The sequence below is a fragment of the Balaenoptera musculus genome, chromosome 4, assembly GCF_009873245.2.
Source record: "Balaenoptera musculus isolate JJ_BM4_2016_0621 chromosome 4, mBalMus1.pri.v3, whole genome shotgun sequence".
Classification (NCBI taxonomy): domain Eukaryota; kingdom Metazoa; phylum Chordata; class Mammalia; order Artiodactyla; family Balaenopteridae; genus Balaenoptera; species Balaenoptera musculus.
The window spans coordinates 86,098,283-86,124,680 of record NC_045788.1 but is presented as its reverse complement, the minus strand read 5'-3'; the positions used below and the strand labels follow the sequence as shown (position 1 = coordinate 86,124,680).

Genomic DNA, 26,398 nt, shown 5'->3' with positions numbered 1-26,398 from the left:
TCTATATTCATCATAGATATTGGCCTGTAATTTTCTTTCTTTTTTTTCACAGTAGTAGTCATGTATTGTAGTCATGTATTGCTTAGAATCTTCCCTCTTAGAACTGCTCTTGCTGTGTCCCACAGATTTTGCAAAGTTGTGTTTTTATTTTCATTTGTCTTGAGGTATTTTCTGATATCCTCTTTGATTTATTCATTGACCCACTGGTTTTTTTGGTAACATGTTCTTTGTTATTTATTTATTTATTTTTGGCTGCGTTGGGTCTTCGTTGCTGTGCACGGGCTTTCTCTAGTTGTGGCAAGTGGGGGCTGCTCTTCGCTGTGGTACACAGGCTTCTCATTGCAGTGGCTTCTCTTGTTGTGGACCACAGGCTCTAGGTGCAAGGGCTTCACTAGTTGTGGCACGCAGGCTCAGTAGTTGTGGCTCATGGGCCCTAGAGCACAGGTTCAGTAGTTGTGGCACACAGGCTTAGTTGCTCCATGCCATGTGGGATCTTCCCAGACCAGGGCTTGAACCTGTGTCCCCTGCATTGGCAGGCAGATTCTTAACCACTGCACCACCAGGGAAGTCCAATAGTCTCCACGTGTTTGTGTTTTTCCCAGTTTTCTTTCTGTAATTGATTTTAGTTTCATATCATTGTGGTTGGGGAAAATGCTTGATATAATTTCTCTCTTCTTAAATTTGTCAAGACTTGTTTTGTGGACTAGTATGTGATCTATCCTGAAGAACATTCCATGTACACTTGAAAAGAATTTGTCTTCTGCTGTTTTTGAATGGAAAGTTCTGTAGATATTTATTAAGTCCAACTGGTTTTGTATGTCATTTAAGACCACTGTTTCCATATTGATTTTCTGTCTGGGTGATCTGTCCATTGATGTAAATGGGGCATTAAAAGTCCCCTGCTATTACTGTATTGTCAGTTTCTCCCTTTATGTCTGTTAATATTTGCTTTATATATTTAGATGCTCCTTATATTTGGTGCATATATGTTAATGAGTGTTATGTCCTCTTCTTTTATTGATCCCTTTATCATCATATAATTCCTTTCTTTGCCTTTTGTTATAGACTTTGTTTTAAAGTCTATTTTGCCTGATGTGAGTATTGGTACCAGAGCTTTCTTATTTCTATTTGCATGAAATATCTTTTTCCATACCCTCACTTTCAGTCTGTGTGTATCTTTAGCTCTGAAGTGAGTCTCTGGTAAGCAGCATATAAATGGGTTTTGTTTTTTTTTATCCAATCAGCCAGCCTATGTCTTTTGATTGGAGCATTTAGTCCATTGACATTTAAAATGATTATTGATACATACATACTTATTGCTATTTGTTACTTGTTTTCTGGCTGTTTTTGTAGTTATCTGTTCCTTTCTCCATTTTTCGTTTCTTCCCTTGTGGTTTGATGATTTTCTTTAGTGGTAGGCTTGTGTTCCTTTTTTCTCTAGTTTTTGTGTATCTATTGTAAATTTTTGATTTGCGGTTACTATGGGGTTCATATATGTTGACCTATAGCTATATCTACTTATTTTAAACAGATAGTCATTTAAGTTCAAACACATTCTAAAATATCTACTTTTTTTACTCCCTTGTCTCAGGTTTTGTGTTTTCGATGTCATATTTTACATCTTCATTTTTATCCCTAACTATTTATTGTAGCTATAGTTGATTTTACAATTTTTTGTCTTTTAATCTTGTAATAGTTTAATTAACTGATCCACAACTTTTACTACATATTTGCCTTTATTAGTGGCTTTTTTCCTTCCCTGACTCTTTTACTGCCATCTCCAAACTACTCTTTTAAGTTCTAAAATTTCCTTTAGATTCTTTTCTATTTTTCAGTATTTCCTATGTCTTCTCTCATAAAGATTATATTTTCCTTTAGCTGCTTGAACATATTTCCCTTTAGTTCTTTGAATAAGAACTAAAGGGAATAAGAACTATAAGAATAACGCTTTCATGTCCTCATTTAATCCATATTCTGGGCAATCTCACTGTTGGTTTTTTATTTATTAACCCACCAACCTCCAAACACACACACACACACACACACACACACACACACACACTATGGGTCACATGTTCATGTTTCTTTGCTTGTTTAGCAATTCATGATTGTTGATGATAAATTGTAGAGATTCCAGATTCTGTTATCTTCCTTTGAGCACTGCTTATTTTTGTTGTAGTAGGCCCTTCATTTACTGTCTGATAACCTTGAGCTTGTATAGGTTGATTTGTTTAATCAGTAGAAAACTCTAGGTATTTTCCATGATTGTGTAATTTAGTGGTACTTAACCTCCAAATTCTGTCTCCACTGTGAAGCCTGCCAGGGCTTGCTCTCAGGCTTTGTTATAGTAAATCTAGAGCTAACCTTACTAAGTCATGGTATTTACTCCTAAGGTCTATTCCTTCTGTCCTCTCACCCCCATGCCTGAGGTTTTAAAAGTTCTATCCTTTCCGGCAAGATAGAACCTTAAACATCTCAAATCCTTGGCACTGCTTGACCTCTAATATCTCTGGTCCATTCTTAGCAATCTGATAATTTAGTTTTGTCTCATCTTGTGCATGTGCACCCTATCCCTCAACCAAGGACTTGTGGAGAACCACCACACAGATTCCTCAGTTCTCCCTCTGTGCAACTCCTGCTCCTATGCCCAGTTCTACAGATTCCAACCACTTTAGCTGCCACAAATTCTTATCTCTCCCATCTCAGCTCAGCAGGATCATGGACTTCCTCTTGGATTCTTATTGTGCTGTAGTTGGAAAGTGTCCTAGTGAGAGGGTCAGGGTGGATGTGGGGCTTATCTTGTGAGCTTCTCTTCTCTTGAGGTTTCCAAACTTAACACTGCCTGTTTTCCAATGGCTGAAAATATTTGTCTCATATATTTTGTCAAGTTCCATGGTTATTTACAGTGAGTATGCTACCACGTTCTCGGTAACTTCATTATATCCAGAAGCAAAAGACTAGAGTATTTTTATGTGAATGCCCGGTATCATGTAATTTCACTTGTAAATATTCTAATATGCATTGCTGAATGATAGAGACTTTAAAAATTTTCCCTTGCCTTCTTCCTCCTCCCCTCCCTTTTTATTCCTTTGATTTGTTGAAAAAAAAAAAAAAGAAACAGGTCATTTGGCCTGTAGGACCTTCCACATTCTAGGTTTAGCTAATTATTCTCTCCTGGTGTCAATTAACTTGTTTCTCTCCTTCCTGCATTTTCTGCAAACTGGTTGGATTTAGAAGCTTCAGGTTTTCTCTTTTCTTGTGCAAGAAGACTCCATGGTGCTAGTCCTTCTGTTGCATCAGATCATGAAGTATGTGATGCCCCAGTAGTCATTACTTTAGTGATGCTAAGATTATCCTTAGGTGGTGTGACCCTGGTTTTTCATTATAAAATTTCCCATTAACATTCTGGTTAGTAGTTTTAGCATCAATTGGTGATTGTTGCATAGGTTTATTACTTCATTAAGGCTGGCAAAATGGAGATATTCTAATTCTGTCATTCAACATTTGTTAGCTGGAATTCTTCTACAAAGAAGAATTTTTCATCATTTTTTTTTTCTTCTTAGCTTCCTTGAAAGAGTTCATAGAGGAAAGGCAGGATAAATGTTTCATTTTTTCTTTTTTAAAAGAAGCAATACAGAATTTCCTGGTGGTCCAGTGGTTAGGACTCCGGGCTTCCACTGCCAGGGGCCTGGGTTTGATCCCTGGCTGGGGAACTAAGATCCCTCAAGCTGCGTAGCATGGCCAAAAAAAAAAAAAAAAAGTAAAAACATAATAAATAAAAGACTGTCCTTTAAAAAAAAAAAAGAAGCAATCTATTTTCAGAGACATAAGTTGATATCTTAACAACCTTTTTGGAATAAAAAAATAGGTGTCATTATCAACTTATGGGTTTTTTATATATTTTGGGGGTTCAATTGTTTACATCATTATTCTTTCTGAGTTCACATTAGGCCAGTGGGAGTCCCTGCTGCTTTGAGGATTTTGTCCTCAACTGTGTGTCAGGAAACTTCCATCCACTTTGCTCAACTTTTCTAGTAATAAATCCCAGCTCTTTGACTTTTTCCCTTCCTTACCCTCCAAATTATGGTATTGATAGTTAAAATATCCCATCTAGTTTTCCCATGAGAGATCTCATATAACCAGTTTTTCTGGTTAAATCCTTGTTTCAATATGGCAGGTTAACTTTTACAAACCATTTTGTTAGGACATTATACTGTGTTCATAAAATTTTATAACAAGTTTTATTTCTTTATCATCCCTATTTTTAAAAAAATTGTCACTAGACTGTAAACATATACAAGTACAAAAATAACCTTAAATTTTGTAGTAGATATTTAACAAGGTACAACAGTAAGACATAAGGTGATGTTTTCTGACCTCCACTACAGTTTTGCAGGTGGCGGAATATTTCATGGGTTCATTAGTCAAGCAGTTTAGCTCTCCTATTATTGCCCCACTGATCAAAAAGTCTGTGTAAGTTATTTGGTAATCTTTCTCCTCTGACTCCCAGATTATTTGGTCAATTCCCAAACCTGGCTTTGATCTTTGAAGCTGTTCAGAAACAAAGAAAGAAAAAAAATACATATGCCAGTTAATTTACCAAAACTATTTAATTTATGGCTTTTTCCCCCTTTGGTTTTAACAATTTTAATATTTATATATTGTTTGACAACATGTATCACTCATAACTTTTAAAGTGAATTTATTAAATTAGCAATGACTTGGAAAAAAAGCATTTTTAAATACTCTGATCTTTCTGATCCCACCTACTCACCCAACCTATACCTGTCTTAGAATGGCTAAAAGCCCAACTCAAACATAAGATAAACAACAATTTATATTATAATTTTCCATCTTAATGCGGATCCTTTGAGGTTTTTTGTTATCTATAGGAACGTATGGCTTAAAGGTGATGGCTGGTATTATCATTGTGTCTGAGGAAGAAAATTGTCGTTTGGATAACAGCTGCTATCCAAAAAAAGGAATAATAGAGTTCTTAACATTGAAAGGTATTTATTCTCTATTATGTAACTTTTTAACTAGTGCTCACAAGTGCATTTATAAATGTCTCTGCCTTACCTTTACCATGCCTGAAACAATTACATAAATTCCTTGGGGCTCATCACCTTCTTCAAATATATCATTTCCACAATCAAATGTTACAATTCTGGATCTTTCCTAAAAAATATCACCAAATACATAAGCTATAAATAATATTTTAGTGGTGATTGAAGTTTACATTTTTTTAAAAGTTGTACATTTTTAAAGTAAATGTTACTCAAAAATATCTGAGATTTTGTGTTAGTAATAAATTTGTAAGAGAAAATAGGAATTATGGCTAACAAAGAGAAGAAGGTGGATATTCACAGGTATATGTAATTTCAGATGGGGTGTTCATACATAGATTAGAAAACAATCTAATCTAGGAATAAGAATGTAGTAGAAGGATGAAAATATTTCATTTGGATGAAAAATAGGACAGATGCAAGCTAATGGCACATGTGTGTCTTATACATACTCGTGCTCTAAACAGCTGATGAAGTAATAAAAAAAATTCATTCATTCAAAATATTTTAAGCAGGTGAAAAAAATATAATTTGTCTTTTGGTACTTATTTGATATAGAAAAAGATGTTAATAGAACAGGTTAAATCTCTTTATTTGTTCATCCCACAAACACTTATTGAACACCCGCTATGTGAGATGCTACATGGTAGGAGTTGAGTATTCAAAAGCTGGATGAGGTAAAAATTATAGTAGGGGAGAGAGATGTAAAGATAATAATTGTAATGTAATGTAATGATGCTATAATAAAGGTATATAGTTACAGTGGTAATTCCTTTAGTCCTCCAAACTCTGGATGGACCATAGGATGTTCTTCTACTGGTGGGGTATTTGACTCTAAAGCCTGCTTTTCAGAGTACCTTTGGTGGGGGGTTTCCAGAGAAGCAATAAGCAGAGGAGGTTTGGGGGGAAAAAAATGAAAGCAAAGAGCATTTCAAGATAAGTAAATAGCCCTCACAGAGGAATGGAATTAAAGAACAGTATAAAGTTCTTGGGGTACCATGAGTGGTTCAGTATAAATAGAGTATGGGGTATATGACACATGGGTAACAGAAAGTAAAGATGGAGAGGTAAGCAGGAGGCAGACTGTGGGAGAACTTTGCATGTCATTCAAAGAGATTTTGATTTTATCTTACAGGTAATCAATGACATTTAGATAATTTAAAACTGAAGAGTAGGGCTTCCCTGGTGGCGCAGTGGTTGAGAATCTGCCTGCCAATGCAGGGGACACGGGTTCGAGCCCTGGTCTGGGAAGATCCCACATGCCGTGGAGCAACTGGGCCCGTGAGCCACAACTACTGAGCCTGCGCGTCTGGAGCCTGTGCTCCGCAACAAGAGAGGCCGCGATAGTGAGAGGCCCGCGCACCGCGATGAAGAGTGGCCCCTGCTAGCCGCAACTAGAGAAAGCCCTCACACAGAAACAAAGACCCAACACAGCCAAAAATAAATATAAATAAATATATAAATAAATAAAATTTAAAAAAAAAAAAAAAAAAAAAAACTGAGGAGTATCATGGTTAAATCTTTACTTTTTAAAATATCATTTGCTGATACATTAGAGATACTATTACTAGCAAATACAAATATTACCTGAATAAAGCTTATATGGTCTTGGTCTTTATCCAGCCATGGAATATGATAGAGTGCTTCGTCAACAGTAAGAGGTTTGTACATAGGTTGAAGATCAAGTATCTCTCTTTTTCTGGCCGTTATTAACTAAAACCACAAAAGTTAAGAAAGGAGATGAACAAAACTGGTGTTCACAGAATGTTTAAAACAATTATGGTTTTATACTATTTCCTTTTCTTGCTCTTCTGACATTTTTGTTCTTCTATGGAAACCTTCAACCTCTCTCCTGTTATAGCATTTTTCTATGTTATCATTATTCTGAAGTCATAGGTTACTTTTAAAAGTAAATCTTATATGTCCATGCCACTCTCTCACTTCATCTCAGCTACCAAATGTAAAATAGATAGCTAGTGGGAAGCAGCCGCATAGCACAGGGAGATCAGGTTGGTGCTTTGTGACCACCTAGAGGGGTGGGATAGGGAGGATGGGAGGGAGACTCAAGAGGGAGGAGATATGGGGATATATGTATATGTATAGCTGATTCACTTTGTTATAAAGCAGAAACTAAGAAAAAAAAAGTAAATCTTTTACCAAAGTATAGCACATATGCAAAAAGTGCACAAATCATAAATGTCCACTCAAAGAACATTTACCACATGAAAATATCTGCGTAACCAGCACCCAGATTAAAAAATAAAACATTTATTGAACCCTAGAATCCTCCCTTATGTTCTCTTCTAGTCATTACTTCTACCCCAAATTAATCACTCTTTTTCTATTACCATAGTTTAGCTTTGTCTGGTTTTGAGCTTTATCTGCATGAAATCAATGAGTATGTACTTATTTGTGTCTGGTTTCATTTGTTCAACATTATGTTTCTGAGATTCATCTATAATGTTGCAAGGAGCAAACATTCATTCATTTCATTTTCACTGTTGTGTAGTATTATGTTTTATGAATATACCACAGCTTTATTTATCTGTTGTTGATTGACATTTGGGCTGTTCCAGTTTGGGACTTTTGAAATGCTTCAGTGAGTACTTGCTTGCTGTACATATGTACTCATTTCTGTTGTATATATGGTTATGTAATCTAATTTCTGGGTCTTAAGATATGTATATGTCCAAACAATTTTCCAAAGTGATTGCATCAGTTTATACTCCCACTCTAATGTTCCAGTTGCCGACACTTGGTATTGTCAGGTTTTTTGGGTTTTTTTTAAATTTTAAGTATTCTGATGGCTGTGTATTTGTATTTACTTTTGGTTTTAATTTGCATTGAGCTTATGATGATGATATAACATTTCTTATGTTTATTGGCTTCTAGAATATTCTCTGTTGGGAAGTGCCTCTGTTTGAAGTGCCTTCAAATCTTTTGTTGATTTTTTTTAAATGAATTTTCTGTCCTGTTCTTATTGATTTGTAAGATATTTTTATATATTCTGAACATGAACCCTTTTTTAGATATATTTATTTTGAAAATTTCCTCTACCTTTTTGTGGATTGTCTTTTCATTATCTTGTATCTTTTTTTGTCTCTCATTTTCTGCATTACTGTCTTCTTTTTTTTTTTTAATTTATTTATTTTTGGCTGTGTTGGGTCTTGTTTCCGTGCGAGGGCTTTCTCTAGTTGTGGCAAGCAGGGGCCACTCTTCATTGCAGTGCACGGGCCTCTCACTATCGTGGCCTCTCTTGTTGCGGAGCACAGGCTCCAGCCGCGCAGGCTCAGTAGCTGTGGCGCACGGGCCCAGTTGCTCCATGGCATGTGGGATCTTCCCAGACCAGGGCTCGAACCCGTGTCCCCTGCATTGGCAGGCAGATTCTCAACCACTGCACCACCAGGGAAGCCCTGCATCACTGTCTTCTTTTGTATTTAGTTGATTTTCTGTAGTGAAACATTTAAAACTCATTTCTCATTTATTTATATGTAATTCTTTAGTTATTTTCTTTTTTATTACCACAGGGATTACATTTAGCATCCTAGAATATAACACTCTAATTTGAATTTATAACAGTTTAACTTTCATAACATACAAAACTCTGCTCCTTTAAAAGCTCCATCCCCACCCCTTGCAGTTGATGTCATAAAATTACATCTTTATGTGTTGTCTGTCCAAAACACAAACTAAAAATTTTTTTAAATGCATTCATCTCTTAAATATGACATTACAAGCCAAAGCTATAATAATTCTAGCTTTTAGAGTAATAATTACTTTAAAAAACATATTAGTCTCTTAAATCATGTAGAAAACAAAAAAAATGGAGTCAGACACAATTATTACAATAATACTAGCATTAATAATTGCCCATGTATTTACCTTTACTGAGATTTTTATTTCTTCATATGGGTTTGAGTTATTGTCCAGTGTCCTTTCTTTTCAATCTTCATGACATGTTTTAGAATTTCTTTCAGGGCAGGTATAGTGGTAATGAACTCCCTCAGCTTTTGTTTGTCTGAAAATGTCTTAATTTCCCTCTCACTTCTAAAGGACATTTTTGCTGGATATAGGATTCTTAGTTGATTATTTTTTCTTTTAGTACTTTGAATATATCAGCCCACTTTCTTCTGGTCTCCAAAGTTTCTGATGAGAAATCTGCTGATAATCTTATTGAGGATCCCTTGTACGTGAAGAATTTCTTCTCTATTGCTGACTTCAAAATTCTCTCTTATCTTTCAGCGATTTGATTACAATGTGCCTTGATGTGGATCTATTTGAGTTCAACCTACTTGAAGTTCACTGAGCTTCCTGGATGTTAATATTCATGCTTTACATCAAATTTAGAAAGTTTTCAGCCAATATTTCTTTAAATTTCCTGTCTGTTCCTTTCTCTCTCTCTTGTTTTCTTGGGACATCTACATTGCATCTGTCGGTCCACTTGATGGTATCTCACAGGTCCCTTAGACTCTGCTCACTTTTCTTCAATCTTTTACTTTCTATTCCTCAGATGCTATAATTTCCATGGTCCTGTTTTCAAGGAGACTTATTTTTTTTTTTATGCCTTTTAGTTCTTGCCACGTGGTGTTATACATATTTTACCTTAGGTTCATTCTTAAGGATTTAGAGTTTTTAATTGCTATTGTGAATACAATATTTTTCCACATTTTCTTTAGTTGTGGAATAATTTTGAAAGTTGATCTTGTTTCTGGAAACCCTATTGAATTACTTTATTGATCCTATATTATCAATTTTAAGTTAATTCTCTAGGGTTTTAGATTAAACAATCAATAAGCAATAACAGTTTTATCCTTTTTCCAAAACCTCCATCTCTCAAGTTCCTTTTATTTTTCTTCTTGATCTGGCTAAGACTTACAAGCACAGCATTCACTACTTGGAATGACACTGTTTTTCTTTTTTCCTGACTTTAATGGGAATAATTCTAAATGTTTTGCCATCTAATACAATGTTTGCTTCAGATTTTTAATAGATACTTTTTATCCAGTTAAGGATGTTACTTCTTTTATTAGCCTTTGAACATTCTGAATGAGAGTTGGATTTTATCAAATGACTTTTCTTCTTTGATCTCTTAATAAATGAGTTATATAGCTATTTTGGGAGACAAAACCTTCTTAGTCATAGTGTATTATGCCAGATTCAACTAGCTTCTATTATGTTAAAAAGTTTTATATATGTATTCACAAGTATAATAGCTTTTTTCCCCGTATACTATTCCCGATTTCGGGAATAAATTTTGTACTTACAGAATGAATTGGGACCCTCTCTAACTTTTTACATGTCACGGTACCATTTAAATAACTTAGAGAAAGGAAATGTAATTAATTCTTACCCTATAATTGAGTGCTCTTATAAATCATAGTTTTTATGGAAAAAGTTGTTTCAGTGTCACAGGTAACTCCCAGGAACATATTGATACCCAGTCTAGCCTAGGATGAGGAATAGTTTCATTATACCTTTAGTCTGGGTGCAAAGCATAGAAAGAGGTTGTCCCTCACTATGGCAAGAAAGGAAAGGGAAGTTGACCAATAGAATTGCAGGAAGGAAACTCTCTCTGGTAGGTGCTTTTCTTCAGACAACTGTTTTAAGTTATATATTTATATTGCAAGAATGGCCTATATTGGAAAGAGCCAAAAGTAGGTTTGAAGATCATAAATGACTATATATCAAGTAAGTATATTTGCTTTGAAAATATTCTACCATACCTTATTAATTTCAAAACCTTCAGTTTTATGAAGAATTCCTTTTAACCTGAAAACTTTAACAATTTCTCTAGCCAAACTGAGCATGACATTAATCTCCTCCTTTGTTTTCATAGTGACAGCGATTTCTGGGTGGTCATACTCTAAGTAGCCTGAAAAATAACAAAATATTTTCAGATGAAATAGGACATTGCTTAAATATTTCATGTGGACAGTAAGCTAATACTTCTTCTTTAAACCCATGGAGTATAACCCTCATCACAGGGAAATGTATCTCTCCCTGAAGAGGCCTCTACAATCAATCAAAATTCACCAGTAGTTGCAGAATTCTGCCTGACATTTTCTTGTCGGCAGCCCATACCTGTGTCTAAGCCCATGAAGGACAGGCAGCCCTAGTCCTAGGATCAAAATTATACTGAAGCACCTATGCTGGACACTGAGGGCTCTCCTGGGCTCTAGGTCTGGAGTTATGACCCAATTTTTTATTCTGTTTGAATGAAGATTTCTGACTACAGACTGTGTGCTTAAATATGGCTTCTGATCAAGTCCTCTCACTCCTCCTGGGTCATTTCCACCCGTCCTGCCTGGGCATCTAGATGACTCATTTATCTATGTTCTCCTGCCTGTCTGATGTGGATTCCTGGATGCCTATGAGAGTTTCATCCACTTAGGACTTTTTCTTGGTCATGACCTCTTGTCTGGCTTGACAACTATCTGCCATGCAAGATCTCTCATGCTTGGCCTCATTCCCAGGCTTGCTGTGTTCTTTTGTTGTCCACCATCTGGTACCAAACCCCCTTCTTCTCCATACACATAATCACTGTGCTATAGGCATGTGTCTGTCTCACTCCCAGGATTTGTGCTGCACTAGGACCATGAACTGGCGTGATTCAGAGAACAGGCTGTTGTCATGTTTGGGCACTGAGCCTCCTAGCAGTCACATCAGCGATCTGTGAGGCTCTGTTCCGATTTCAACTCGTTTTAAAGCCTAAATCCTCAGATGGCAACTCTGTGGCAAATGGAGGAAAAAATAGTTTCTTTCCTTGTGTTGCTCAGGAAGGTATGTTTGGAAGAAAATAGAATTTATAAGGTGATAAAGACATGCATAACCATGGCATGCGAATGCGTTTTCTTTAAACAGAAATTAAAAGGCCTTCATTGTGGTATAAGGCAGAGAGAACAAATGTGGAGGGGTAATATTACACTATTCTCATCCAGCCAAAGATACGATCATGTTGATTGTTGAAGTTATTCACTTTATTATTGATAGTAAGTAGGTCTCCTCAAAGATCAGTTTAGTTATCAAAACCATTACCTCTCTGTAGAAATGATGATAAAAGATGGTCATGCTAGATCTTTAAGGTGAGAGGTACTTACCTAGCTCTTTCATAGCTTGTCCTGTATTCTTCGTTACCCTCCTTAATAACATCTACAGAACAAAAGAAATGTTTTGGGAGACAAAACTGTTATAAAATGTCTTTACATTAGCAACTGATGAATTTTTAACCTAAATTAATAACTTTAGGGCTTCCCTGGTGGCGCAATGGTTAAGAATCCGCCTGCCAATGCCGGGGACATGTGTTCGAGCCCTGGTCTGGGAAGATCCCACATGCCGTGGAGCAATTAAGCCCATGCTCCACAACTACTGAGCCCGCGTGCCACAACTACTGAAGCCCGTGTGCCAAGAGCCCGTGCTTCGCAACAAGAGAAGCCACTGCAATGAGAAGCCTGTGCACTGCAACGAAGAGTAGCCCCCACTCACTGCACCTAGGGAAAGCCTGCACGCAGCAACGAAGACCCAACGCAGCCAAAAATAAAAAAATAAAATGAATTAAAAAATAACTTTAAAGAAAAATACGATGGGGAACTTTCCAGGAATTAGATTTGAATTTTGTGCAATGAATTTTATTTTACTCCAGCAAGAGTGGTGGAGAGGATAAGAAGCGGCATTACCTAGGCTAATTTTGAGAAGCCTAAAGGTAAGTCGTATATTTTTTCTTAAAGTAACTTACTTTTGGATACTATTGATTCTGAAAAATGCAGGCATGCTAGGTACTCTCCCATTCAATTTTTGAGAGCCTCCAAATTTGGGAAACAGGTGTGGCTTTCAACCTTAAATGAGACAGAAGTTTTAACCAAACTATGTGGGAGGAGAAATGAGGACTGAAACTGGCCAATATCTTAGAGATTCAAGGCCTTCTGTATTTTCTACTGTGTATCCTCAATATGAGTGGTTATAAAAGGTAACAAAGTTTAGCAAAATAGTTTTATAGTTACAGGTGGTGAAGAGAGAAAAGATACAGCTCTTTGTGTTCAACTACATATTGAGTGTTCAATGTTCTCAACTACAAAGCTTTGGGCATATAGCATATAGAATACAGCATTCAAATGTTCTAAATTATCTTGAAAGGTGACTGTTTAATTCCACATAGCTGGCAAATTTGTGGGGACATATAATCTGCCTAATTGAGAAAATGAAAAATAAGGTCTAGAACTCAGGCCCTAGCTTTCTTTTTGCTGTTTATTAGCTATGTGTGTGACTTAGGGCATAATCATTTAACCTCTCTTGGCTTCATTTTTCTCATCTGTATAATGAGAGAATTAGATGTGGTTTCCCTCTAAGTAAGTTATTGGTACGTCTTTCCATTTGCCATATCCCCATCCTTTACTTCTTTCATTATTTATTGTGGGAAAATCAGGGATATAGAGAAATAGAAGGAGCCTTTGGGAATTATGAGGAAGGTCTGTTGGCTCAACCCTGCCATCACTTATCGTCCTCCAATATTTCCTATTTAATGCATCTGTAGCCTGACAGATCCTGTAACTTGCATTGAGAGAAGCTGACTGTTGCACACGGGTTTCATGACAGCTCCACAAGGACAAAAAATGTGCTCCAAGAGCCTCATAACTTGTTAATATGGCATAGACACTTCAGTAAGGAGCCTTTTGAGTAATCTAAATGTTGATCGGTTTCAGTTTTTACAGACATTTCTTAGTAAACCAGGAGTCAAATGTCATATATAGACAGAAGACATGATGGGTGAGGGAAACTGAGGGGTGAGGGACATAAACCATTTTCTTAGCATTTAAAGTTTTCCTCACCTGTTTAACCTGTTTAGAACTTGCAATCTTATCAATTATAGTCATTATGTCTGCTTCGCCTTGGATATATCCTTTTAGTATAGCATACTTAAAGGACAGCTGATGACTCATCCTTTTATCTAATATCTGCAGCAACTTTGGTGTTACGAGCTAAAAAAACAGGACCACTATGTAATATAAATTGTACAAATTATAGTTGATTTTATGTTGGTTAGTTTAAAATAGGTATTAATAAAAAATGACATGTTCTCAATGGTAACTATAGTAACTTGTCAAGATTCTTGGTTATTTTATTCATAGTATCTCTATAATTTCATGGCTAGCTAGAGCTATTTCCCCATAACTAATAATATTAGATGTCTCTGTGAAGTTAAGACTTTATTCTTTACTTATTTCCCTTAGAGAGAATTGCATGCTATTTTCAACTGGTTTAAATTCTTGGAAAACAATGTGATTAATCCTCTGGGCTTAGGCCATAAAATGACTGTCTATAAAGTACTGTCACTTTTACCTGCTAAACCTCCCACTAAACTTTTCACTAGATGGTTCATTTGAGCGAGAGTCCACCACAACTATACTCCCTGTTTGACCCCACAATTAACTTCTCGTTGTTTCTTTGCTGAGGGTTTAAGTCCCCAGGTTATCTGTTACCCTTGTACAGTCTCCTAACTTCAGCAGAGTTGGCTGATCCCTAAGTTTTCTTGTCTGTGCTCCATAATCTCCACACTCATATAGAAATAAATAACTACTCATTATACTTGTTATAGGAAGACATTAATTAGACAGTCAAAGGTCATTTTTGATGTTGTGATTTTATAATATTATGAGTTTATATAACACAAAATGTGTATTTTTCGGTTTCTTAATTTGTATGAATGTATACTATTTGCTTTGTTGCTACATGGTTTGTTTTGTTGATTTCCATCATTTATTTCAGGTATTCATAAGAATAAACATTACTTTGGAGTTTTCATGTGCTCTCTATTCAAAGGAGAAGCTGTGATGAGTATTTCTGTACTTTCATGTGCTAAACAAATTTCTAATATAACTTGGATATTCATAATATAATCTGTTATAAAACTTAATTTGTCAAAGGGATCTAAAATATAAACATTAGCCCAACAGAAAGTGGAAACCATAAAACTAGTAAACTGATTTTAGTCCATATTTCATGAAGCAGTCAGAAGTTTGAAACTGCATGATTTAATAGTCCTTTACCTTCAAAATTCGTAGAATGCGAAGAAATCGAACAACTTTTATAAAGACCATTGTTTGAGTCAAATCAAAAGTATAATAATTAATGGAATTTGTCTCAATAAGCATTACATCTACGATGCCAATTAACGTAATTGTTAACTCAAATAGATTCCAGGCATGTAAAAAATATTCCTTCTTCATTGCTGCTATCTGTTGATTTAAAAAGAAATTGTATTTTCTTATTTGTTTTTGCTTTTACTACACCATTTTCCATAATAACTGAAACATTACTAGTTAGGTTTTTCTCTGATCTACCTTAAGATTCTACTTGTCTAAAATACTAGTAAGTGATCATATCAACTTGAAATTAAATGGTTAAAATATTGAAACATCTACTCCAAGAGAGAAAATGTTCAAAATACCTACTAACTTATTCATTCTTTATTTATTAAAAAAAAATTTATTGAAAACCTACTATAACTAAGAGAGTAGGAGTGGTCAAAAATGATTGTGGAATCCAGCCTGGGAAATTAGGTTTCCAGGGGAATTTTGAAGCAAGAGTAGGTTTAGAGATGATACATTTGTTTTGAATATGCTGTTTGAGATGTTTGCACAGTATTTTATTGCCGAGATCCAGTCATCAGTTGTCTATATGATCTGAGGCTCAGAATAAAATCTGAGCTGGAAACATGAGTTTGGGAATCATTAGCCTATGAATGGTAGTTGACGCCAGGGAAGTGGTTTGAGATAGCCTGACCCATGAGGCCCTTTATTATTTAATTCATGTCTGTGTCTCCTTTCTCATTTTCCATATCCTCCACACAGATTTAACATCTCTCCAATCTCCATCCTGACCAACCCATCCCTAAGCTGCTGTCATTAGGAATAACGTTCCCTGTATGTGTCACATTGTTGCTTCTAAGTTTTCCCTTGTTCTTGTTGTCCACTCACATACTCACTCTCTACTTTGACTCCTATTCATTATTCAGAATTCAACTCAAGCATCTCCTTTCCTTAATAGCCTTCCTTCTCTGAACCTACTATTCTGTGTAAGGAACTCCGGTTTTTTCCCATAGCACCCTGTGTATGTCTCTATCATAATACTTAAGATACTGATTTGTAATTTTGATTAATTTGTCTTTTTTAGCAGCCTGATCCCCCTACTCAATTAAGAAATTGTCATGCTTGTTTGTAAACAGACTGTTGTGTGTTTAATGGTAGAGAGTCATTTCCCTTGAGTCTGCTCACATTTGGCAGGGCTGAGGAAATTCAGTGTCTGAATCTAGGGAGCAGAAGACCAGATCCTGGTCTTGTGAGGTCCTGCTCAAGGCACCATTCAGCTACTGTAGATGTCTCATTTCCTTCTTATTGAAACAGAGTATAGGTTAGATCATTCTCTTAGGAACTTGAAAGAACTGGTATAAACAGTAAGACTTTATCCAGATACCAAGTATTCAGAAACGTGAAGGAGTTTTTTGGAGGTCAGTAGAATACAGCCACAGGAGAGGAAGAGCTTGGTATGAAAGGATAGTGTAGGCTTCAAAGGAAGAGGGGTTTGTTAAATATAAGGTTGTTAAAGAATGGTTAGAAATTCAGGTAATGGAAGCCTCCGGCACTCACATATAGAAGAGTGATTACCCTTCCTCTGAGAAAGTTTCCAAAGATCCATTACTCTAATAGGTTGAGGAGTGTTTTGGGAAAAGTTTGAAAATACAAGAAGGAAAGTTTAAGGCAGAATTGTGTATTAGAAAGAACACAAACTTTGAGGGATTGGATCCCAACTCTACTATCATTAGCTATGTGACTTTAAACAGCTTCTCAGAGACTCAGGTCCCTCATCTGTAAAATGCAAGGCATAATATATATCTACATTAAAGGGTTAACTTAAGGATTTGAAATGTTATAATTGCAATGATACCTGGTACCTTAATGATCATTTATTATTGTTATTAACATAATGAATATTTTAATAGGCATAGTACAAAGGGGGCAGAACTGAACTTGTGTAGAAAAGACAGCAAAGAAAATGATAAGTGAAGGGAAGCTTGTAAATTGGGCGGTGAAGATGTATCCTGAGTTAAATAGAAGGGAGAGACAAGAACAGGATTGCACATTTGAGAGTATCCTCTTAGCTATGAAGTGTAGCGATGTCTCTGCAGTCCTGGTCTGCTCTCTTAAGTGGACCTGATTGAAGGAGCTATGGCTATGCACAGTTGTGACAGCAGCTTAAACTTGGCAAAGTACAAAGACCACAGAGCTAGAGGGATCGTTATCTCTCATTTAGGCCAACCCTGATATTTTATAGAAGAAGAAACTGAGGTTGGGAAAAGTTTAGTGACTTGGTGAACAGCTAACTGTTTGTCAGAGAAAACCAAAACCAGAGCCAAGTCTGCTGCATCCCAGCTCAATGTTCTTTCCACTATGGTACATATTAAGTGATTTTAGGGAACACTTTACTCTCACCCTCACCCTAGTATTAACCCTAACCCTAATTGCTTTATTTCTTCTTAATTATGTGACATCTCCTATGGTCGTTCCAACTAATTGGAATTTATTACATACAATGTGATTGAATGTGAAGCCATTCCCCTCACCCCCCCAAGCACAGCTCTGCAGTAGCATTTTAATTTTCCAGTAATGATTTGAGATTTCATCCACTTTGTTTGAATGTCATATATAATTCTTCTATTTAAATCGTCTGGCTAAAAATATTTTATATTACAACTTGATCCATATGACACAATACTATTACCAGTTTGTGGACCCATCAATACATTTCCATCATTTAACAGCTACCTTTGTACTGGATTTAAAAAATCAAATTATGAAATGTTTTTCAAGTATAAATGAATTTCTATCAATCTACTTATCCATCTGTTTATCTATCCAGTATAAAAACAGTAAAATGGGACTTCCCTAGTGGCGCAGTGGTTAAGAATCCACCTGCCAATTCAGGGGACACAGGTTCAAGCCCTGGTCCGGGAAGGTCCCACATGCCGTGGAGCAACTAAACCCATGCCCACAACTACTGAGCCCACATGCCACAAGTACTGAAGCTTGTGTACCTAGAGCCCGTGTTCCGCAACAAGAGAAGCCACCGCAATGAGAAGCCCGCGCACCGCAACAAAGAGTAGCCCCTGCTCGCCACAACTAGAGAAAGCTGGTGCACAGCAATGAAGACCCAAGGCAGCCAAAAATAAGGAAAGAAAAGAAAGAAAGAAAGAAAGAAAGAAAGAAAGAAAGAAAGAAAGAAAGAAAGAAAGAAAGAAAGAAAGAAAGAAAGTAAGAAAGAAAGAAAATACCTTCCATTAAAAAAAAAATAATAAAATGAACATCCAGGTGCTGACCTCTCTGCTAGGTTAAAGAACTTTGCCAATACCTTTGTAACTCACTCTGCATCCCTTTGACACACACTAATTAAAAATTTGCAGGGCTTCCCTGGTGGCGCAGTGGTTGGGAATCTGCCTGCCAGTGCAGGGGACGCGGGTTCGGGCCCTGGTCTGGGAAGATCCCACATGTCGGGGAGCAACTGGGCCCGTGAGCCACAACTACTGAGCCTGCGCGTCTGGAGCCTGTGCTCCGCAACAGGAGAGGCCGTGATAGTGAGAGGCCCGCGCACCGCAATGAAGAGTGACCCCCGCTTGCCGCAACTAGAGAAAGCCCTCGCACAGAAATGAAGACCCAACACAGCTAAAATAAATAAATAAATAAATTTATTAAAAAAAAAAAATTTGCAAATACAAAATCAATCCTTAAAGTATGAATATTTTCTATTGTCACCCTAAAATCACCTTTAAAAAATAGATTTGTTTGAGGAGTGAGGGAGAATTTTATACACTCCTTTGGAAAACTGTCTGTAGCTAGTGTTGGAAAATGAAATTAGGAAATCTCCCTGTTAGACATATCACACACACACACACACAAACACACACACAAAATCACATTTTAGCTTACCTTAAGTAGTGCCTCCATAATATAAAATGCAAGAAAAGAGTAGTTAGCATATGTTAATTCAAGCTCATAGATATCGTTTAGCACAGATATCCAAGAAATTATAATAGGAAACATATTCATTAGTATCACAAGGTATCCGACATACTCAAATTCATCAGTAAATACTATTTTATGGCATACACGAAGAAAGCAATGTCTGTAAAAAAAAAAAAAAGAGATAGTTATATCTGATAAAATAATTACACTGAATTAATTTCAATATATGCTCAGTTCTGTTCTAATCATCAATAGCTACAAAGCCCAGCTTAATTCTGAGAAGTAGTTGTCACTACCATACACTTTCTGGCATCCTACTTCAGATACTTTCCTTTAATTTCTTCCTCTGCTAAATGTCTTCAGGCTGGTTTCCCCTCTTTCTTTCTCACTTTCCTCACCTCCCATTCATTTTTACTTATACTTTTAGTAGAAATACTTCAGATCATGAGACAGGGATAATTCAAACTGGAAATATTAAAAAAAAAATCTCTCCCACCTTCTAATAATTCCACTTCTCAGAGATGGCTACTATTACCAGCTTGAATATTTTTCCAATATTTTTGTTTATATAATCATATTTATAAATACAAAAGGAATTATATCATGCATATTGTTCTGTAACCTTTTTTTTTTTTCTCTTAGCAATGGATCATGAGCATTTTTCCTTGTCAAGGCATATAATCTGGAACAAATCCCAGCATGTGTGGTAGTGGAACAGTTTAGGTTGCATTTTATCAAAAACTTTAAATTAACATACATGCTTTGAAAAATTATTTTTAAACCGAGTATGCTAGACAGTAGAATTGTGGGTGAGAGGATTTACTTAATGTATTTTTAATTTTATTTTTAAATTATTCAACTAGTATAATAATGTATTATTATTGCTAAAACTCAAATGAAATTATTAATCAATTATTGACTGAAGAGTGGGTAAGTGCTGGATTACTTTGCTATTCTTAGAGGTAGATCCGTGTTACGCAGGACCTGAAATTTTACAATTTGGAGCCCTATTTAAGGAAAAGAAGATGAAATTATGAATACATATATGATGCTGTCATCAAATTGCAAAAATCCTCCAAGGCCTCAGGCAGTGCCAGTGTGAGGGAGGAGCCATGGAGTGTAAGTTTTGTTAAGTTTATGGTAACACTGCCACTGCCCTTCTCAGCCCTCTCTCCAGACTGTTTTTCTTTTCTCTCTATTTTTAAAAAAATGCAGCCATATTGAGGTATAACTGACATAAAAAATTGTAGATATTGAAAGTGTACATCATATGTACATGTATATGTACAATACAATGTATATACATATACATTGTGAAAGGATTCCCCCCATCTAGTTGATTAACACATCCATCACCTCATATAACTCTTTTTTAGGGGTGTGACCATTTAAGTTCTACTCTCTAGCAAATTTCAGTTATAAAGTACAGTGTTCTCAATTATAGTCACCATGTCTTACATTAGATCTTCAGGCATCATTCACCTTATAGCTGAAAGTTTGTAACCTTTTATCAATCCCTATTTCCCCAAACCCTCAGCTCTGGTTTCTACTCTCTGTTTCTATGAGTTGACTATTTTTTTTTAATGAATGAATGAATGAATTTATTTTTGGCTGTGTTGGGTCTTTGTTGCAGTGCATGGGCTTCTCATTGTGGTGGCTTCTCTTGTTTGTGGAGCATGGGGTCTAGGCACGCAGGCTTCAGTCGTTGCAGCATGCAGGCTCAGTAGTTGTGGCACACAGGCTTAGTTGCTCCACAGCATGTGGGATCTTCCAGGACCACGGCTTGAACCCATGTCCCCTGCACTGGCAGATGGATTCTTAACCACTGCACCACCAGGGAAGTCCCTATGATTTGACTTTTTAAAATCTATTATTTTATTTTATTTCATTTTTTTCATTTTACTTATTTTTAGAGTTAGCATATAAGTGATACCATGCAATATTTGTCTTTCTCAGTCTGGCTTATACTTAGCATAATGCTCTCAAGATCCAACCATGTTGTCACAAATGCAGGAATTCCTTCTTTCTCATGGTTGAATAATACTCCATTGTATTTTCTTTATCCATTCATCCACTGATGGACGCTTAGGTTATTTTATTTTATTTTTTTTTAAGAAATTCACGTTCTTTTATTTATTTATTTATTTATTTATGACTGTGTTGGGTCTTCATTTCTGTGCGAGGGCTTAGTTGCCGCAAGTGGGGACCACTCTTCATCGCGGTGCGCGGGCCTCTCACCATCGTGGCCTCTCTTGTTGCGGAGCACAGGCTCCAGACGCGCAGGCTCAGTAATTGTGGCTCACGGGCCCAGTTGCTCCGTGGCATGTGGGATCTTCCCAGATCAGGGCTCGAACCCGTGTCCCCTGCATTGGCAGGCAGATTCTCAACCACTGCGCCACCAGGGAAGCCCTATTTTTTTTTTTTTAAACATCTTTATTGGAGTATAATTGCTTTACAATGGTGTGTTAGTTTCTGCTTTATAACAAAGTGAATCAGTTATACATATACATACGTTCCCATATCTCTTCCCTCTTGCTTAGTTTATTTTTATATCTTAACTATTGTGAATAATGCTACTGTGAAATGGGAGTGCAAATATCTCTTCGATATCTTGTTTTTATTTCTTTTGGATATATACTCAGAAGTGGGATTGCTAGATCATGTGGTAGTTCCATTTTTAATTTTTTGAGGAGACTCCATACTGTTTTCCATAGTGGCTGCATCAATTTAAGAGATAAGAGAATGTGAAATGAACAAAGAACTATAAAGTAGCAAGAAAACAATTATCAAATGGCAATAGTAAATCCATACCTATCTACTGATGATTTTCAGTAGTGGTATGCTTAGATTCCTTTCTCTTTATCTTTTGTGTATCTACTATTGTTTTTTTGCTTTGTGGTTACCATGAGGCTTACGTAAAACATATTTATATTTATAACAGTCTATTTTAAGATAAACTTAACTTTGAATGCATACTAAAATCTTTACATTTTTACTCCTCCTCTCCACATTTTATGTTTTTGAGGTTACAATTTACATCTTTTTACCTTGTGTATCCATTAACAAATTATTGTAGTTAAGTTATTTTTAGTACTTCTGTCTTTTAACCTTCATACTAGACTTATAAGTGACTTACTCACCATTATTACAACATTAGAGTACTCTGAATTTTACTATATATTTATTTACTTATGAAATTTATACTTTGATATGTTTTCCTGTTATTAATAAATTCCCTTTCATTTTAGCTTGAAGAAGTCCATTTTAACATTTCTTGTAAGGCTGGTCTTGAGGGTGCTGAATTCCTTAGCTTTTGCTTGCCTGGAAAAACTCATTATCTCTTCTTCAATTCTGAACAATTTTGCTGGGTAGAGAATTCTTGGTTGGTAGTTTTTTTTTTTTTTTTTTCTTTCAGTACTTTGAGTATATCATGCTACTCTCTTCTGACCTACAAAGCTTCTGCTGAAAAATATGCTGATAGCCTTATTGGTGTGTGTGTGTCCCTTGTATATAACAAGTTGTTTTTCTTTTGCTGCCTTTAATATTCTCTCCTTGTCTTTAACTTTTGACAATTTAATTACCTAATGTGTCTTGGTGTGGGTCTCTTTGGATTAATCATATTTGGAAATTTCTGAGTTTCCTGGATCTAGATGTCTGTTTCTTTCCCTATGTAAAGAAAGTTACCAGCCATTATTTCTTTGAATAAGTTTGCTGTCCCTTTCTTTCTCTCTTCTCCTTCTGGGACCCCTATAATGTAAATACTGGTCCACCTGATGGTGTCCCATGAGTCACTTAAGCTATCTTCACTCCTTTTCATTCTTTTTTTCCCCCCTCAGATTGGATGAATTCTGCTGCCTTGTCTTTGAGTTTGCTTATCTTTTTTCTGCTTGATTTAGTCTGCTGTTAAACCCCTCTATTGAATGTTTCAGCTCAGTTATTCTTCAGCTCTGTGATTTCTGTTTGGGACATTTTTATATTTTTTATCTCTGTTAAATTTTTCCCTGTGTTTATACATTCTTCTTCTGACCCTAGTGAGCATCTTTGATCTCTCTAACAGATAAATCACTCTAACAGATCTCTTTAAGAGATAAATCACTTATCTAAATTTCATTAAGGTGTTTCTGGAGTTTTATTGTTCTTTTGTTTAGAACATATTCCTCTGTTTCTTCATTTTCCTTCATGCTCTGTGTTGGTTTCTGCACGTTAGATAAAACAGCCACCTCTTTCGGTCTTGATGGAGTGGTCTTGTGTAGATAAACCTTATCATTCAGCCTAGCCTGAGCTCTTGGTTGTCTCTCAAACCTTTGTGATTGTCCAAGCTGCCTTATTTGCTCTTAGTGGCTCCCAGTAGTTGAGGATGTGCCAAGACCTGTTTGTGTCCCATTGTGGAGAGTATCATTCATCACCTAGATGCAAGCTGATTGGAACTGGACTCCTCAGGTAGCAGCTTTTGAGGTATGCAAATAGACTTCTTTCAGGGAAAGACTGGGAGATGGGTATTTCTATCTGCTCCATCTGCACTGAGCCCTGGGGCTGTAGTCCATTAAGAAGTGTTTCTCTGTTTGCTACAGTCCTGTGGGTCCTAAAATACAAGCCCCCTTGGCCACTAGAGCCAGGCAATCAAGAGGTGTGTCCTTTGTGTGGCAGCCACAAAAGCCAGGGTGCCAAATTTTGCACAAGCTCCTTCCAAGGAGACAACATCCTCATGAACCTACTAAGAACTGTTTCTTTGTCTGCTCTAGTCTTGTGTATTTTGTGGTTATAAGCCTCATTAGATTTCAGAACTAGGTATTTTGGGGGCCCATTCCCTAGGGTGAAGTCTTAAAAGTTGGGGTGCTAGATATTGGGCTCAAACCCTTTGCTTCTCGGGAGATACTGGGAGCTGTGTGTTCCCTTCCGATTGTATGTCTGTGCCAAGGGGGTGAGTTTTATGGTGAAAGTGTGTCTCAGCCTTTCCTACCTCTTTCAAAGTAGGTATTTTTTCATTAGCCTGATGTGTAGGAGTTGCTCAGATAGTTTCTGGATTTCTTTCAAGGAGAACTCATCCATGTTTAACTGTAGATTTGGTGTGTCCATGGAAGGAATTGAGTTCAGGAGCCTCAGTGCCACCATCTTGGATGAGAGCACAGACTGCTTTTTAAAATTTCTTCCAGCAATAAAATCACATCTGGCACAGCATTACACTTGAGATTACCTTTTGCTTAAATTGATAATTGACTATAATCTGACTTGTTTATGTCAGATAGATAAATTAAAGAGGATATGATGGGAATTACTTACAATTCCTTTAAATCTTTAATGTTGGTGTTAGTTTTTAAACTCCTCCTGGAATGCTATATTGCTTCTTATTACTATTTTGGCCAAGGGTTCAACTTGGTCACTTGGCCATTTCTGCCATGATTCTTACAATATAGGTCAACAAGACAATGTGAGTGTTCAGCTAGACACTAAGTATATTCATCCCAATTATACACTTAGGGACTTAGGGAAATAACCACACAGTGGACCTGGTGGACTTCTATGAGACAGACTGGGTCAGAAACTCCATAAATTATCTGGCCTAAAAGCTCCCAGTTTAACTTGAGGAACACAATAGTATTTCAAGCCTTTGGTATCAGTATCATTTAAAATGCCATAACCCAAAGTCCTAAAAGAGTCTGAGTATTTTCTTTTCCCAATGCACAGGAACTCTGGTAAAATGATTAAATGTCCATTTGAGAGAAGATTGAGGAAATATTTATCCTACATATTTGTGGTGTTGTTGCAGTTCTTTCTCAAGGACTCTGGTTCTGAGAATTGACTTAGCTATCTTGCAGTAACTGACTTCATCCCTTTGCTCAACAGCTCTCCCTTTCTATCTTTAGAAAAGTCAAGTAATACCATAGTTAACTGTTTGTCTATATTGTCTTTTAATATACAATATTTGTTACCCATCCTTAGGTCAAACACTCTGATTGCTACTCCAGGTTTGCTGTCCACAAAATAAAGTATGCCCATCTTGCCTCTGACATTTAAGTGTTGCCATCTCTCTTCTGCCATTCCCATTTCCTTTTGATACTAGGGAGACCAGTTCCACAGCAGACTTAATGATGGTTAACCATGTTCTGCAGAGGACATCTATCATTGAGTTTCTCACTGTTGCCTTGGTGAAGGGAAATATCCTCCATTCTTTCCCAGGGAACAAGATCATGAGGTTGGTTCTTCATTCTAATATAATAAATCTAGTTAAATATTCCAATTTTATCATCTGCACTTCATTTATTGTAGGTTATTGGCCTGGTCAAGCTTCAAAGAACCATCTCAGGAATATAATAGCACCAGTTCCAAGTGTCTTAGATAGAATGCTGAATCCTGAATTATCATGGATAAGACCTCTGTGCCAATAAATTTCTCCCCAATCTGGCCTTATGTTGTAGCCCTCTGGTCCCATATACTCAAGATCTATCCCCTTATATGTTCTACTAGTATTTGCTGATGCCAGGTCCTGTAGTTCCGTCAGCTGACAAGTTGTAGTCTCCTGAAGCAGCCACTATATTTCCCCCTCCAGCTGTGTTGAGACCTGACCTGGGTAATTACCTTGGAAGCAATGAAAATGTGGTAGAAACTATTATATATATTTTCCATGTTATATAATTTATATATAAATTATATATTTTTTCATTTTCATTGTATAAATCTTCTTTTGGTGATTGGTCTTGTTCATGTTTGTGATTCCATCACTTACTAATTTCAACCTTTCATTAATACTTACAGTCCATATTGGATAATTTTAATAACTGAAGTCTTAGGGATATAAATCTGCTGCTGTTATTTCTGCTGATTCACTCTTATGATTATTTGCTTCCTTCTGTGTTTGTTCATCTTTGATAGTGACTTCGTCCACTGGTTAGAGAACTCAATTTTTATTTAGCACTTAGTAATAAATGCTAACATTTAAGTGCTTACTTAGTGCTAGTTTCTGGACTAAGTGCTTCTACACACGCTATTTATGTAATCTTTACAACAATCCCATAATGTAGGCAGAGGTGAACCCAACTAGCATATACTAGTACCTACTATGTGCCAGTTATTTTGCCAAATGCTTTACATATATCAGTCTCCAGAATATGACATAGATATTACTTTATCCATTTTTCAAATGAGAAAACTGAGACCTGTAAAACTTATCCAGCTAATAAATGATAAAGACTAGGATTCTAAACTAAGCCATCTGACTCCAGAATCTGTACTACCTACTGTGAGATGAATGATATGTAAGAGACAGCCTAAAAGGTAGATTGACTATAAATCCTAGTTTTTCAAATCTCCATTTCTTTGTTACAT

The 26,398-nt window shown here is 36.3% G+C and overlaps 1 protein-coding gene across 1 annotated transcript in view; it reads right to left on the bottom strand.

Annotated features, from left to right (window-relative positions):
• SLC9C1 (solute carrier family 9 member C1) overlaps positions 1 to 26,398 on the bottom strand; it is a 102,140-nt gene that overhangs the window by 15,883 nt on the left and 59,859 nt on the right. The window contains exons 15-22 of the mRNA XM_036849684.1: positions 19,040 to 19,235; positions 15,107 to 15,295; positions 13,889 to 14,038; positions 12,164 to 12,215; positions 10,790 to 10,938; positions 6,654 to 6,779; positions 5,080 to 5,178; positions 4,378 to 4,551 (exon numbers count right to left, since the gene is read on the bottom strand). Of these exons, the coding sequence (XP_036705579.1) occupies positions 4,378 to 4,551; positions 5,080 to 5,178; positions 6,654 to 6,779; positions 10,790 to 10,938; positions 12,164 to 12,215; positions 13,889 to 14,038; positions 15,107 to 15,295; positions 19,040 to 19,235 (1,135 nt within the window). The remainder of the gene's footprint in view (positions 1 to 4,377; positions 4,552 to 5,079; positions 5,179 to 6,653; positions 6,780 to 10,789; positions 10,939 to 12,163; positions 12,216 to 13,888; positions 14,039 to 15,106; positions 15,296 to 19,039; positions 19,236 to 26,398) is intronic.